The sequence below is a fragment of the Aulostomus chinensis genome, chromosome 9 (assembly GCF_037954235.1).
Source record: "Aulostomus chinensis isolate RoL2024-O1b breed Wild chromosome 9, RoL_Achi_v1.0, whole genome shotgun sequence".
Lineage (NCBI taxonomy): Eukaryota > Metazoa > Chordata > Actinopteri > Syngnathiformes > Aulostomidae > Aulostomus > Aulostomus chinensis.
In genome coordinates, this window is record NC_141328.1 from 22,458,832 (window position 1) to 22,476,175 (window position 17,344).

Here is a 17,344-nt window from a genome sequence, read left to right on the forward strand (position 1 = left end):
CCCTGAAACAATGTTTCATTCTTTTGCTACACAATGTAAGCTAAGTTGTAACATTTTTGGGACACATCCATGTACCGTATTAGAAAGAAGCTGCCTATCTTACATCACCTCCTGCAGAAAAGTTTCTTGTCAGAGAGCTATCAGTCATGAGCTACAAAACCGCACCCCTGTGTCGTGTTATCGCTTGGAAATTTGTCTCCCAGTGTCTTGTTTACCATCTCTTCCAAGTCATTCCGTTGTTTTTGAAAAGATATCTGGATAGCAGCTGGATATCTGTGTTCTCTTTCAATCAGACATCTGAAGGTCTCTGTACATCCTGGTTGGAGGCCAGTCACCCACTGTTTTATGGTCGCGCCGCAGCAAGGCTGAGCTCCTCTGTGCCTTTCTGTGTCAGAGATCTGCTTACGGCATGAGCTGCCGAGCAAGATACTCCGAGTTCTTTTATGGGAAGAATACCATGAGCTGTGGCTGGCTGGTAAATGCAGTGTTATATAATTTTTTTTTTTTTTTTTTTACAGAAACACCAATGAATCACAGCTATGGCACATTCATAGTGCTGGTGTTGTCACCATCTGTTTTCTTCCCTGGTCTCTGCTTGATGTTCCTTTGATCAAACAGTCTCTCGCAGTGTATGGCCTCACTTTGATCTAACATAATAGTCGTAGCTTGTGTAAAAACCCACTTGGTACCCCAATAAGCATCCAAATCCTATTATCCATCCAGGGTAATAATATAAACCACATCATATCCTATCAGGATGATAAAGTGGGCCGGGCCCTCTCTGTGTTGTGCGGCAAGAGCTGCACCAGCGTTTTTATTGGATTTGGCCTGATGCACTCACATTCATGCTGGTGTTTATGAGTGGCAAATTGCTGTTTGATATCCAAATAATGTTAGAGGGGTGGCGGAATCCCTCCTCAGCTCTGTTAAAATTGCTGCGCCCCCCACTTCACCTTTCAGCTATGATGGATTAGTTTTAATATCAGGTGAAAAGCAAAGCTATGCGGTAATTAAAGCAAAAAAAGGTGAGTTCTCTAATTCTGATTTATTGTGTTGTCTGAAAGAGGCAAGATGTCTTAACATTGACGATGTCTGCTGCCTTCTGCATCTGTTGCTCTATGAGTTCATTTGTCAAGACCTGACCTATTAAACTTAGAGGAGAGTTTGATTGAGATTATTTGGAGGTCCCTACCTTATTTTTCAGGCCCTGGTTCCCACCTGAGTTCTGTACAGATGAATTTAAACACTGCAATCACCTTCTATGCTGGAGAGCAGAGCTTTTCGTAGCGTGAGTTGGGCCTCCCCGGGGGGGCTCCAGAGGAGAGGATCAGTGAATGAAGAGAATGCATATTAGTTATCGAAAGAACATCATGTAGAACAGCTTAAATTTAGGTGACTTGGTCGAAAATATGGTTAAGAGATACTGTAGTTCTGGGGGAACTGTTTTTTTCTTCTTTCCAAGTGTCAAGAACTAATAAAGGACTGTGGACAGACAATTTTCATGCATTTGGTGTCCCCTGAGTTATGTAGAGCAGCAATAGCAGACGACTAGCTCACAGTTCATGGTGTCAGTTAATGTAATAATGAGCCTACATATGCATCCAGAAATAAAACTCTTCAGCGACATAAGGACGGGGCCTTGTCCCACGCAGGGAAGCCCACCACCTCAGACTTCTGAAGCAGAATGTGTTGCACTTGTTGCCAAGACCATCGTAACTGAAATCTTAACTCTTTCTTTTGTTAAAAGAGAAAGCTGTCTTTTGCTGCACCACTGCAGGAAAAAAAAGGCTGTTTCATCCAGGGAAGACTTTCGCCATTGTATTCTGTTGTGAATGCAGGAAGATAATCTGTAGGTCAGCTGTTGCCGGCGAGTGAGCATTGAGCTCATGGTGCATGCAGCTTTGGGGGAGGGATGTTATACATTGTCCTTTTATATTGCACTGCTGTGGAAACAGTCAACCATTGTGTTTTCCCCCTGGCATTACTCTTCTGTAGGTCTGTCAAAAAATCAAGTTCAATGTTCAAATGACCCACAACAGGCAAGCTCATACTGTTCCTCGGGCTAAAAGTAAGGTTTTACAGCGCTCTCTGCTGGATAACAAGGTAAACTACTTCAAATGATCTGATGAGCTATAGAGGCGTCAGGCAGGTTATTAGAGCCCTCCCATGTTACTGATGCAGATACTTACAAATCCATGGCTGTTGGCCTTCCCTGTTATGCTTCTTCTTGGGTCGGTACCATTCCTCCATTCCATTCCTCACTCCATAATGCCGCCCTACACTCTCCTTACAGACCGACCCTTGATTTCTGTCCGTGCACAATGCACCTGTCTCAATATAACGATCGATAATCAGGTCTGGCAGTTAGTTCTGAGGATGGTCCACATGTCATCTTGGTTCCTGGCACAGAGTCTTGCAGTGGTTCACAGAGTGCACTGGACTAAAGGCAAACTAGCCTGCCTCTGTCCTGGCACTGGTCCCAAATGTGTCCTGTTTTATCAGCGGTTTGGAAGTTTCACTCACTCTCAGCCATCACATCTGCCAACTTCCACCTCTCAACCCCGATTGCCCAATTTGGTGTCCTGCCTTCAGACCATTCACTGCCCTTTTATTTTGCTGAACTTGTAGCTTTCCTCACATTGCTAGCGGGGTGTGTTATTCTGATGCACTGAAAGAGCCCTCGTCCCCCCTCTTCTAACCCCCCAGGACAAGAGATGCCCTTTCTTTTGTGAAATTGGAGAAAATCAAACACGCCCTTTTGTGGCTGTAAAATTTTCTGGCAACCTTCAGCTGGATGCTGTCCCCCCTGACTAAGCGGCATTGTGTACTGCACCAACACCCTGCACCTCCTGGCCAGAGCTTGTTCTCCACTCTACTCTGCTATATTACTGCCTTAATCACGTTTTGTTTTCCTCGGCTGTATTTTTGGCAGTGACATATTTTTTTCTAGCCTTTTGTTATTTCCACAACTTTTGCTGATATTAAACTCAATATCCCAAATGTGTTTTGATCAAAAATGTTCAGTCATAAATGTGCATATGTGCGTGAATTGTTCAGATTTTGGTTATGAATGTAATATGAATGAAAGTCTATGAGAGAAAGGGATTCCTGTTACTGATGTGATGCAATCTGTAATAGAAAAGATGGATCTGCTTGATTTGCTGGAACCACGCAAGCAGTCCCAAATTAAAAACTGTGTTAAAGAGTCTCATCTTGCAATTTTTTTTTTTTGCTGAATGTAGTTTTAAGAAAAATCATACAAACCCAGCAGTACTTACATGAATTTATTTTCTTGTCATCGCATTGTTTACATGAACTGCTGCCATCAACATTGTTTTATTTGACTTATCATGCTGCTACCTAGATGTCTCCCACACTTCTGCTCCTGGAGGATGATAGTTTAGCAAATCCATTTTCCATTGACAGGGGTGTCAGAGTTGACAGTCACTTGTGCCAGCATGACCAACACAAAATAGTTTTTCATTGCTAAATAGAATGCTGCACGAGTGGCCATTGGCTGCAGGCTGAGGTGAACAAAACACATTGAGAGTACAGTTGGGAAAGGATTTTGATATACTTTGTTTACACTCAAAATCAAGGCTTTTAGTTGTCTTTTTAGTTGGAAGCTCAAAGGGATTTTAAGGTTTTTGTGCTTCACCTGTGATGGGACTCTGATCCTGAGGTAAGACAAGGTCATGTCATGAATTTTTTTGAAAGAGCAAAAGTCATTCTACCCAGACTACTTTTACTCTTTTGTCATTTCCTCACATCATGGTTGAGATGGTTGGACAAATGACCTGTTGGGATATTTTGTATTAGCCTCCTCTTATTTTTACTCTCAGTGTGAGGCAGTGAAGTCTGTGAACAGTAGAGGGCAATGTTGTTCCTCTGACAGACAGATGGAAGAGTTCAGAGCCTGGATGAGGAAGAGAGAAATGTGTATCTTTCTGCATTGTCTCTCACTGTGATCACTCCATTTGAACTCGCTGCCTTCACAGTGAGCCGGTGGTTCCTCTTCATATGTGCAACATTATCAGGCCGACAGCTGGGCTTTAGAGAAAAGGCCATGTTTTGTTCCGGTCCCCGCGACCTCTGTTTTTGTAGGTCTCTAAATACTGTTTGGCGTGACGTAGGTAGCTCTGCACAGAATAAACTGAGTGGAACACACACGCACGCGCACACACACATGCACACTTGCACACATATTTTATTTCTTGTCCTTTATTCCTTTGTCGTAACCTTAACTGCATGTCTAAACCCAACCCTGACAGTTGGTCTTTCACCCCTGCCCAAGCCTAACCTCACAATGAGATCAAAAACAATACCCTTTACCACCATAGGCAACGGCGAATGCACTCTCCACACTCCTCTCCACATTATATGACTTCAAAGCACTGAATGCAGAAGAAAACTGTGCTTCAGAGAGGGGTAAACATTTAACATTAGTCATGCAATGCCTCTGCTTTTGTTTCTTGAACATTTGTTTTCTATTCAAGACATAGCCTGGTTTCAAAATGAAGTACCATATGGTTCAAACTTGGGCTAACGGTAATGAATTTGTGACAGAAGGCACGTTCATCCTGTAAAGTACACGTTTTTTGTGCTTTTAACATTGCCAGTTGAAGCTGTCAGAGCTGTAACGAAGCCAATATTTGCCTTGCTCTCTAAAAGGAGACATGAACTCCAGAAAGGCTGGCTCAGCGAAAGAAAAACCTCTCTTTTGACTTTGGTATATTTGTTGTTGCTGTTGTTGTGTGCTTTGCATGCGCAGTGTTTTGCAGTCTACCACGTATGATTACACACATGATTCACATCTATTCAAGCGTGTCCATTCAGCTGTCACATAAGAGAAAACTAGGGCCTTTTCTCCAGTGTGTAGAGGAATGGTAGGATCACCTTACCTTTGTTGCTGTCAATTCTCCCTTACAAAACACAGTCAGATAGCACTGTATGCCTCTCCCCTTTGATAGATGCGAGTGTATCTTGCGTGTTAAAGACAAGGCCCATTCATATGACCTCACTCTCCACTCTCTTCATGAATCAACCTCAGTACTCAGTAGTAATAGATTCCTTACAAGTGAAGATTAAAGCTTATTAGATTGGAGCCGAGATGATGTTTTTACTGTCTAATGTTTAGAGGGGTTAAAAATGTCCATATACCGATATTTTATCGATATACATTTTTAGGAAAGATTGTCGATACATAATTCCCAGTATTGATCTTTTAAAATGCATTAGATTTTACCCGTTTATTTTTTTGTCTTTGTTTACCCCTTCAGTCTCGCGTAATTTAGTGCTTAGTGCAACGTTATTGCAGTCAGATCATCAGATCTCGCGAGATCCAGGCCATGTGCCTCCGATCAGAGAACAACAATATGGCGGAAGCGCAACTTTAATCTCCGGCAAATTTAAGAGCCGATGTCTGGCAGCACTTCGGCTTTAAGAAGCAAGAAAACTGCGCCCAACTTGGCAAAAATAATGCTGTGCGCAAAATGTGCAAAGTAGAGGTAAAGTACAACGGAAATACAACTAATCTCTGGAGCCATTTGACGAGGCATCACCCAGAGTACACTCAACCAGGAAACTACAAGTCACTGCAACAACCCTCGCTGGAGAAAGAATTAGGGATGAAGTTTCCATCCATGCCTCCATGTGCAGAGAACATCACTTCGGCTCTGGCAATTTTTATCTGCAAGGATCTCAGACCATCCTGTGTGGTAGAAAATGTAGGCTTCAGACACCTCGTCCAGACACTGGAACCACGCTATGTGCTACCGACACGGAAACAACTGAGTCAAGTCACAATCTCAAAGATGTACAGAGATGTTAAAACAACGTAGCATCTGCAATGAAATCGGCAGAGAGAGTTGCCATCACTTGCGACAGCTGGACAAGCAGAGCTCCAGATTCCTACTTGACCATCACCTCTCATTACACTGACAGTAACTGGTCCCTCATGTCCCACGTTTTACAAACACGGGCGATTGAAGCTCGCCACACCGCGAGTCATCTTGCTGAGCTGCTGACAGTTGGTGGAAGTCTAAGTTGCCCTTTAGTTTTGAATGACAGTCATACATTTAAATAAAAAGTGCATGATTTTGTATAACTATTGTTTAATGGTCAGTTCTCAATGTAAATATTAATATTTAATTATGCAGCAGGTTAGAGGGTTACTTTTACAATTGAAGTTACAGCATTAGTCCTTTGAGAATCTCTTCCATTACCAAAGCAAAATTGGTATTGTAACTAAAATATCGTATCATATATTGTATCGAATCGTATCGGAAATTGTGTCGACTTGGGACCTAGTGTATCGAAATCGTATCGTATCGGGAGGTCAGTGGTGATACCCAGCTCTACTAATGTTAATGTCGCCATGGTTCCCTTCACCAAATGTCAGTTTGTTTGTTTGTTTTTACAGTGGGTTAATAAGTTCAGTGGCAAACAAAAGTTTGATGATTTTTGAAGCATAAATTCAGACGCACAACTTCAGCGTCAGCACAGTTAACTTTGCACTTTTCCTTTTTCCGCTTCTACTCCTCTTGATGAGCATCATGTTGTCTTTGGTATCATAATTAATCCAACAATGGTTTCCTGTCATGCTATACCAGCAAGGCTCTCATGGTGCAGACGTGACAAACTTAACAAACTTAGACACCCAAGGCACGACCGACTGAGAGAGCTTTCTGTCTCGCACACATTGTAATAACACACAGCACTTTTGCTAACTATTTGTAGTAATCTAGTGACAGTCGTAGTGTCTTCATAGTCTCTCATTACAGATTCAATCATTGTATATGGTCTGTCCGATAATATATGTATTGAAAGCCACGCAGCAGACAATCAGTTTTTTCATCAGCTTGGCAGGACGTTGCTTTTTTTAATGCAACTTTTATCAGGGTAACTAATTTGATAGGAAACTATGTTATTGCTATTTGCTTTAATCACCTTTCATTTAGCGTGAGCAACTATGAACTATGGCTCACTTCAAATATGAGTTCTTAGCTTGGCCATTTGTTTGACCTGGAGGGTAAAGTAATTCATTCTATATTGTCAAGAGAAGACCTGTTGTTGCTTAATTGTGTTTGAATCATGAATGCGCTTTCGGGACTGAAGGTTTTTTTATTGACAGCAATCTGTCTGCACTGCCTCACCGTCCATGTGCTGTTTAATATGGAGATTCAGGCGTCACACCTGGTGTACAGATATTGCCTGCCGGGATACGTATACAGTTCTAATGCATTTGTCTGTAGACCATCACATTAAAGCCGAATGATTCTTAAACTTCTTCGTGGAGCTGCATGTGAAACAGCAGGCGACTTGTATATGAATCAGGATAAACATTTCTGCTCTGCTGGTGTCAGCACTGTTAAGGGGATCACGCATTTGTGTATCACACAGAGCTGTGTTTGCTTTTGTATTAAATATTTGAATGATTGGCTGTGTGGACGGGCTTTCATTCGGCATTCAGCTTCATTCAGCAGCTCTAATGATGGGCATTCTTGTGAAACTGCCTGTGCTGTGCATGTGCACTGTTTGCTATGCATTTCATGTTCTTCATTTTCAGAATTTCACAGACAGTTGTACACAGGACCACCACTACGGACCATGTCTTTACAGGTTTAACTGCTCACTTGAACCAAAATATGAATAGAAAGATATTTTGTGCTTATGTGCCCAATGTAGCCCAGATGAGTCGTGCCTCCCCTGTTTCAACCACTAACTGCTCAGATAAATGACCGGCAGTGAACTTCTATTGAGTGTTATTATATTCCATTCTCTTTCTTCTTTTACAAGGCTTGGCACTTCCTACAGTAAATGTATCAAGCTCATGAAACCCTTCTGTGTGAAATGCCATATGATTGATGGGCAAAGGCGCTGCTATGGCAGTATATAGAGGCTTTCAGCTTACCTCAGTGCTTAATTCCTCCTTCCAACTGGCATGCCACAGTAAGAGATATACACTTCAATTATACATGGGGACGGTGGGGGTGAAGACTGCAAGGCATTGCCTGAGACCTGATCAATATTTCAGCTCCGAGGGGACCAAACATCTAGCAGAGCAGCTGCTGCTTAACAGCTTTACACTCTCGAGTGGCACACCCCTGATACACAACCATATACTGGAGGTGTGTGTTAGAGTGTGTGTGTGCGCGCGTGTGTATGGGTGTGTGATCGAGTGTATGATCGAGGGAATTGAAGGGCCACAAGAGCTACTGCTGAGGTGACAATAGGGAGGGATGAGAGCTGTGATGAGGTGTTAAGTGTGTGTGTGTGTGTGTGTGTGTGTTTGAGTGCTTGTGTGTGTACGTGACTTATTTTACTGTATGCGGTGTGTGTTGACTCGGTTCTTACTTGAATGTTCCTTTCTCAACCCTTATCTCATAGCGCTCTCCTTCACTCCCTCTTTTCCCTCCACACATGAACTCGTACTCGCTGTCATGTTTCCGTAACTTCAGAGGACATGACATTAACTTCTCGCAGAGTTACCCAAACCATAACATTACTGCTACCTCTAAAATATCATGATTTCTCCTCTGATGACTTAGTTTTTGTTTCCACAATGCAAGTGAGTCTGTACAGCATTAGTAATTTAAGCACAATCACATGAACCCACACCGAGTGAGCTATACTTCTCCTATAAACTCTCCCTGGGGTCTGCACTGCTTGTGACTGACTTAAAGGGGGAAAGAGAGAGACGCTGAGATTGAGAACAGGGACGTAATGATAAAACACATTTCATGTCATGACCCTTGTGACCAAAATGATGGAGGAGGAGGCAGGGTCGACTTGTAACAAACATTCAAATGGTTGGGCAAAAACAAATCGACATGTTCACAGTCGCAGGCGATGGTTGCATTTGCGTAAGGGCAACTTTGGGTGTAACTTAGGTTGATGCCGGAAAGTCTGGCAGTATCAACATGGTAGTTAAAATTTGAAAGGTATTATTAACAGGGAGCAGCAGCATGGAAGCTTGACACCAAGAGCAGTTAGGCTAACCTGGAGTTGCTAACTCAAATCGTCTGTGGGTTGCGTGCTTGCTATCATCATTATCGAGCCAAGTTTGAGTTGTTTTTCTGACTGCAACAAAGCTCGATACCCTGACCTAGGAGATGTGTTCTTAGTGAGGTGAAAAGCATGACAACTTTTGGATGAGCGTGGTGGCATATGTGGGTACCATACCATCGATCGACTGCCCAAAGGCGTGATTAGAGGTGTTTTCACAGGTCATAATGAGAACCTGATATCTCATAGTGCATGTGCACACGCATATGTTGTGCTGAGTGAACTGACTGAAATGAAACCAGAAACTGTTACATTCCTTACTGAGAGAGAGAGAGAGTTTTTGCCTGTTTTTTACCTTGTCGCTCAACCCTTAACATGCCTGCTCCAGCTTTTCCTCTTCTGAACCTTAAGTTTGGCAGTGTTGTTCCTGTCCTTTCATCGTTGTGTTCTACCTGCATGCCTCCCTTATCGGCATTCAATCTGGCACTCTCACACACAGTGTCCGTGGGGTATTTCACACAGGATTGACATAATGACAGGAGACCAAAACCTGGGAGACAAACTAAGACTTTACCCAGGGAGCCCTGATTTCTGTCACTGGCAGAATATGTGATGTTGTAGAGTGCAGGATCTTTGAATTCCCTCGGAAGCACGAGGCAAGCTGAAAAAGAGGATCAGGGGCTCTGAGGAGGTGTACCAAATAGGTGCTTTTCAGTGTGTAGGCATTTATAATAAGAAGTCAGTGGTGATGCTAACAATCAGTTTAGCCCATCAATGAAGCAAGTCACCCTCGAGGAATACGTCTAATACTGTATTGTTCTTTCATCTGTTCTTAATTTCCCATCTGCATCAGACTGGTTGTAGCTGTGATCTGCCTGTCAGGCCTGATTTGCTAGGAAGAGTCAGTTTGGAGCCAGCGTCATCCATCTTTGTCTAAGTCTATTGGTATCTAGATTTCACTTGTTTCTGTAACTAATGATCATTTCAATTAGAGATGAATCTGCAGATTACTTCCTCAATTCATCATTTGGTCTATAAAACCTCCGCAGAAAATTAAATGTTGACTCCCCCCCCCCCCATGCCTTTTTCTATCAGACCAAACCAATCCCCTAAAAATATACACTTATAAAAAAGATGCTCACATTTCCACAATTGAATTTTGTATATTTGATAAAGAAAAAACAGTTGACTTATTAGAGTTTTGATAAAAATGATGGATGGAGTAGGATGTCATTCATCACTTAAAATCATAAAAAAACCTTTCGAATATTTGGCCGGGGTCGGGGGGGGAACAAAAGAGCGGTTCATAACGGAGTTAATTTTGTGAGAGGAGCGAGTGACTCCATTTAAATGGACAGAGGTGTGTGTGATATTGATGTGTAATTGATGCAGCTGTAGCTAGCAAGATGGTCAACCATGATACGGGCCATTGATCAGGTGCTTCAACATAGTTCTGCCGTTAGTAGATATTTGGCGTCCGTAATGTTGGTAATTAATAAGGCTTTTCTGAATCCCGTGTCAAATGTTAAGAATAATCTTCCAAGCTTCAAGCAAAAATATTGTGGGTTCCCGACTCTTGATTTACTGAATTTTTGGGTTCTGGACTGTTGAAGAGGCAAAAGAAGTGATTTGAACACATCACTCAAGGCTCTGGGAAGTCGTGGTAAACTTTCTTTTTTTTCAGATTTTCTTATCATTTGATAATAATAATAATGATGATATAGCGACAACAAATAATGATAGTACATTTTGTTTTTGAGCACCTTGCAGACTTCTCAAGGTCAATTTTCAGGGTTTATGGACTAAATTGGGGGGATTTGAATCATTGGAAACATTCAGGCTGGGGAAGTTAAGTTGGTCTAATCAGCTGAGTCTGTGCTTCTTTATAGAATTGGTTTCTATGACATAACAATAGATTCTTGACGCACGTATTCCTATTTTGCTTCCTAACTGGCTGCCGCCTTCATTTCTTCTAGCTATCATTGAGCCACTTCATTGGTCATATAGAATCCCCTCTGCCTCTCTCTCTCCTCCTCTCTCCCTCTCACTCCCTCTTGTCCTCACCCCCATCTCTCATGACCATCTCTCATCGTTCCAATGTTGCTCACAGTCATAGAATTTCAGACGGAGAGGATGTGTAGAGCTGATACCCGCTGCTTCAGCGCCTATAAGATGACTTACTATCTTCTCTTCCTCACCTCAGTGCCTCGGCTCTGCTGCCAAAACTACCATCAATTAAGTCGCCACTGCGGCCAAGATTCCTGCGTGCACACAGGCTTGCTGAGCTTCAGAGAACTTTGCGAGCAGAGCTGTGTCTTTGAGTTTGGGCCAGTAATATAGTAGTATTTTCACAATACCAGTTTTTGACACTGTTCCAATACCTGCCTGTATATCTTGATGCCATACTGAAACCTGACATGTAAAAAGGAGAGGAATAATACATTTTAACATTAACTAATTGTCTTGTTTAGATAATACGGCGGTCAGCTTAACCCAGTCAACTTATTTCAATATAAAATTTGTCTTAATTGCTTTTAGTCTTTTTACATGTAGAATATTTGTTACATTTGCAGTGCTTTACATGAAAAAGACTTTTAAATCACTTTGATTAAACATTTTTTTTTTTTAACTTTATACAATTTACATTCAAACGTATAACATGACACTCTCACTCAGACTTTTTTGCACAATTAGTACCTCTATCTGGGAGTATTAGTACCATTTTGGTTTAACTCTGCTCTGAAGCAGGATATTAACACAAGTCAGGAACGAAATCTTCAGCTGTGGTATTGTATTGGATAGGAGCTCAAATTTACCATAAAAATCAAGAATGATTGCCGAAGAACATTGGATGTGAGTTCAACAGGGATTTTAAAATTCAATATCTTTATATATATAGAGTTATATTTGTGAAAAAAATACCCGAAACAATTTAAAAACACTTGATATTTTATTGATTGTTCAGCTTCGTCTCTAACCGATGGAAGCTGTTGCAGCCAGGTAAGGAAAATAAAAAGATTAAACATCAGCATTGATGTGGAACCAAAAATCCACGGTAAATCATAACTACAAGAAAAAAAAGTCAGAATTAGAACTTAGTCAAGTCAAGTCAAGTCTTACAAATATGATTTTCACATCAGATTGATTTTTAATCTTTTTTTTTTAACTTTTGTAACACTTGATGGAATATTAACCAAATATCCATAACCAGTTATATCTGTTTGGAAGACTTCCTTCTGCAAACCATAGTTTTAGCAAATTGGGCGTCAGATATCCTCCACGGGGACGATGATTTTTTTTTTCCCCCTCTCCTTTCCTGTCTTTTTGCCAGGAAATGGAACAGAATCAATTTGGCGATGTATCAAAGCAGCGACGCAGATGAAAAAGGAATTCTACCTTTGAATTGGAAATCCATCATTAACAGTTGCCAGGTTAGGATTACTGTGACACTGCCGGCTGCGTCTCTGACCACAGTGCAAATTCCACATCACAGAGAAGTTCATTCATTCAAAAAAGATGAGGCTGATTTGGGAGTTAAGGTTGGAGGGAAATAAAAAATGAAACTGAGGGAAAGAGGTTTTCAGCCCCTGAAAACTTAAAAACAATGAAAGCCTGGGCCTTTGAAAGAGACTGAAATGAAACCTTTTGATTAATGATGAATTTTACAGGTATATGCATATCACTCCCAGCCCTTGACAGGGCACATTTATGCATCTTTTGTTAATTTCAGTTGGACAACTCTGAATTTTAGCTTGGCACAAACTGAAGAAACACCTACTGCACGACACAGTGAGCGTGACCTATTAAATTTATTTTCTCTCAGACTTTACATTGAAAGCCCTTGTAGAAGATAGTTGGAACACTTTATTACTCATCCCATTCTCTATCATGTTGACGGGATTGTGTGGGGGAAAAAGGAACCCCTTTTTATGCTGAATTACTTCCAGCATGAAAATTTGTGAGCTTTTTTGTGAATATCATCGTCCTTGTCGAGATTTAAAATCTAACAAGCAGAATGAATAAATGAACAAATAAACAAACAAACTGACACATAAGTAAATTAGTTCTTTGCGAAAAGAGTATGTGTATGCATAAGTATCTTTGCTTGAGACGCCTTTCATTTGTATTCAGCCGTGTTTCTTTTTTGGACAAGTTGTAATTTAAACTCACAGTGCACAGAGATGAAAAACTGATATGGCTAAAATTTGAATGCCTCGGAGGTGTGAATTTCAATATAATTCTCTGTGGCTGCCGCTGATAGCTGGGTTTAAAGATGAACCGGCTCTGCCAGCAGAAATTGTCTCTGTATTTCAAGGTTGCTCTTGTTTTTTTGTTTTTTTTTCTGTTGACACTGGTATGTTCGTCTTTATGGTTTTGAAAAATAACATCCTTTTATTGTGCTCTGGGACCAATGGATCACAGGGAAAACGTGGGTCTCTTATCATATTCAGGCTCTTGTGTATGAAAATCAGGAGGACTCTGCTGGAGGTAAGCTATTATTTCCAACTTGAATGGCAGATCAGAGTCTGGAAACAGTTATACCTTCCTGGCGTGGACTACAAACAGTCTCCCAAAAGGCTTGACTGTTTTCCTCTGAACATGTGTGAAAATAGCAGGGTCAAACCCTCCACATAATCCTAGAGAGTCCTCTCACCAGGACATACCCACCTGAATATGAGACTTCCGATGTCACGTCCTCAGCAATCAGGTATTCTTGTCAATCTTGGATGTTTGCCTCATTCTCTTTAGAGACTTGCAAGATGGAGGTTGGCACCAAAAGTGCTTGGCACAGTCACAGAGAACTGGATGAAAGAGATGGTTCTGTTTATCCTCATCTGCAAGGGTCATATGATGATATCCCAAAAAAGAAATACTGGAGATTAGGGTTTGTAGGGTGTTTACCCAACATGTCTATCACATGAAAGCCTTACTTCACCCAGAAAGTGCCTCTCAAGTACCTGGAAATACTTGTCTCTTTTTTTCACCACAGCATAACTTCTTTGTGACCCGTTAGTGCAGGAAAGAGCCAGCCATGTTTAACTTGACGCTGATAGCGCCCCTTTGCCTCCAACCATAACAGTTTCAAAGGGTTATAGTTACTTTGCTTTAGCTCAAATCGAATTGATTGTGGATTACCGAGTATACGGCCGGATTAAGAAGATGTGGATTATGCAGGGTGTTTTTCGGTTGTTTTATAGCTGTAGCTGTCAGTCGCTATTAGCTTCAAGCTTAAATATACATGGCTGGCTATTTCTTGCATTCTAGAGTTATAAAGAATTGATGCAGAGGTAAAAGAAAATTCGTCTTCAGAAACTCAGAACATTTATTTGTGAGTACTTGTAAGTAAAACTACACTTTTTAGGGTGAAGGATCACTTTAACATGGATTAGGATTAAGTCAAAATATTGTTACATGGGACTTTTCCTATAGAGTATTTAAATAATCATTCAGCAGTGCTGGTGACTGTTCCTAAGCTCATGTTTTTCACTATAATTATACCTGAAAGCAACTGTAGGTTCTCTTTGGAAAGGAAGATTGTGTTATTCATTTGCTGTCAGTTAGCAAAACAGATGGTGAGATTTGACGTTGCGGGAGAAGGGCACTCTTTTACACGTAGGAGAATGACCACAGCCTGTTTGTGTGGAACTTTTCTTTGTTTGTGTGTGTGTGTGTGTGTGTGTGTGTGGGGGGGGGGGATCTTTGGATGTGACCTATGTTTTGCAATTGTCTGTTCTCCATCAACGCCCCGAGGTGAAGCTCCAGCTACTACCTGGGTTGGTTACGCTCTTATTTTGATTACCCCGCTACTTCAGTAACTCCACTGACAGCAACAGTTGATGATGCTGCGAGCCAAGCTAGGTACCATGGGACGGTACCATCTGTACTTGTTTGTATGTCATTTCACTGAAGGGACTCAACATGCTGTTTATTGGTTGTTATCATAGAGTATGTCATGTAACTCATCTTAGTTGTGTTTACTATAAAAATACACGCGCACACACATACACTATAGGCAATATACTGCATATATTAACATATCCTAGTTCTCTCAGGGCAAATATTCCACACGTTTAAGTTCCTGCCAATGATGTTTAAATCACTGTATCCTGAGACTCACATTTTCCAACAGTATCCTTTTAGTTATCTGTGAGAGTTAGTGGAAGCTGTATTTTGAAATTGAAATCCATTTCTGACCATGTATGGCTTTTGGAACATGTACTCATATGTGAACGTGTTGGGCTGTTCTCGTTCATTGTGTGGTTCACAAACACGCTAATAGCACTGTTAGTTTGAAGTCATTAAGAGATTGAAAGACATATTAAATCAGCATTGTATATGTGCTGCAATTAGAATGTAACTGTTGAATTGGTGTGTATCATCAGATGCCTAATAATTTCTCCTCATCAGGGGATTGTTTTTTTACTAAAATAATCAAACTGGTAGGTAGAATATGAAAATTGAGATGCACAACATGGCAGAGATTAGTTTACACGATCACGTTCAAATTGTAACAGTGATTTTAGAAAACCCTAGTTTAGTTATGCTGTTATTCTTTTGAATATTGTGAAAAGAACCCTCAAATTCTTTCTTTTCTTTTACTTTCATGTGTGTTACTTGCAAAGGAGTACTACTACTACTAGTAGTTGTAGGCTGGTAGTGATGTGGTAGTAGATGTCCTGTGAAGCTTGGCAGTGCTTCATTGGTTCGACTAAGCTCGTCTCTTAGAATATGTTCATATTGAGGGCTCTCAGAGAACACAAACCTCCTCCTAGGTGATATGACATCATAGGCTCTGGATCTGGATTCTGGATGACTTCCAAACTATGACCCTCAAGCTCAGCCCTCTTCCAATTATGGTCACACTGCTTGCAAATAGACAGGATAACAGGAGAGCCAAACTAAAGCTTTCAAAGCTTGTGTCCACCAACCCCTGGATGAGGTCACGTTGGCTACGTCCACTCTTTTATACAGGTTTTCTTTTTTTTCTTTTTTTTTTTATAACATCGCCGACTTTCATTATGGGGAACATTGCAACATCTCTTCAGGCATCTGCATGCTGAACAGCTTCCAAATGTAGGACTGATAATATCATTCTTCACTCCTCTAGGTTCTATACTTCCATACATCTCTACAGTTGCCCAGTACGGTGGTGGTTCTGGAGCTGGTGGAATTGTCACCAAGGCCAGATGGTTCCCAGCAGGCCCTGGGGCGAGGCTTCACTATTTTGGATCTTTTTAACAACAGGGCAGAGGCTCAGGCTGCTCCTGAGGACAGAAGGTGATTAGCCTTTCTTTAATCACACCAGCCAGTGCTTAATGAGCTTCTCATAAGGAGACCTGTGAAGGACAGGTAGAGAAGTAATGAACCGATTCCTGCTTTTACATCACCAAACTCCAGCTTGTTTGGTCTTGTTTAATTGTCCTTGTTGAACTTTTAGAATATTATTTATCATAAATGTAGCTATTTACTTGTCTAATATGCATGCATCAACTCTGCTTACACTGTGATGACAGCTAGTTGATACATGCTTTTTTCAACACTAGGATGTCATGTAAAATAACAGCCGACATGTTTTGATGAGGCAGATAGCACCTTTATTTATTAAGTTATAAATGTTTTCCTTCTCTTGTTTCTGTTTCAACTCATTTACTAGATTGGATCTGCTCCATGGATCACCAAGGAGCCTTTTCCATCCCCTGCTGAAGGACCCTGTTGGATGTAAGAAGGATTTCGTAATTCATTTTGCTATCAAGCTAATTGTTTTTCATTTTCTTTAATGGTGCGATCACGCCAGTACCAGCTGTGTTGCATTTTGGCTGCAGCACCACCTCTCGAGCACAGGCTGGCCACTCTAGAACATTAATGATTCCACCTGTGTGCCTGCCTGTGTGCTTTACCTTCCCAAAACCGTGTGCCCAGTCTCTCTTAATGGAGGCCACGTCAAGCTGCACAGCGCAGATCGATGAGGGCAGGTAATCTGACACATGAACGGCATTGAATCTGGCCAGTTTTCAAAATAAAAGGTGCTGTGCTGAATCTCAATCATATATCACCACAATCCATCCAGGCCAGAATGTTTCCACCATGTACTGGCAGACGTTCATCTAGCAAGTTCCATCCATCGTCATCTTCCGCTTATTCCTACACATTAAGGGTCGCGGGGGGGCTGGAGCCTATCCCAGCGTCAACGGGCGAGAGGCGGGGTACACCCTGGACAGGTCGCCAGTCCATCGCAGGGCCAACATAGAGAGACGAACAACCATTCACACTCACATTCATACCTACGGTCAATTTAGAGTATTCAATCAGCCTAGTCCCCAATTGCATGTTTTTGGAT

The 17,344-nt window shown here is 41.4% G+C and overlaps 1 protein-coding gene across 4 annotated transcripts in view; it reads left to right on the top strand.

The window, feature by feature from the left end:
* nphp4 (nephronophthisis 4) overlaps positions 1 to 17,344 on the top strand; it is a 137,523-nt gene that overhangs the window by 3,951 nt on the left and 116,228 nt on the right. For 3 of the 4 annotated variants that reach the window (XM_086214300.1, XM_086214301.1, XM_086214302.1), the window contains exons 3-4: positions 16,115 to 16,284; positions 16,661 to 16,725. The exons of the other annotated variant lie outside the window; for it this stretch is intronic. In XM_086214300.1, coding sequence (XP_086070426.1) covers positions 16,115 to 16,284; positions 16,661 to 16,725 — 235 coding nt within the window. The remainder of the gene's footprint in view (positions 1 to 16,114; positions 16,285 to 16,660; positions 16,726 to 17,344) is intronic. 4 annotated transcript variants of the gene reach the window in all.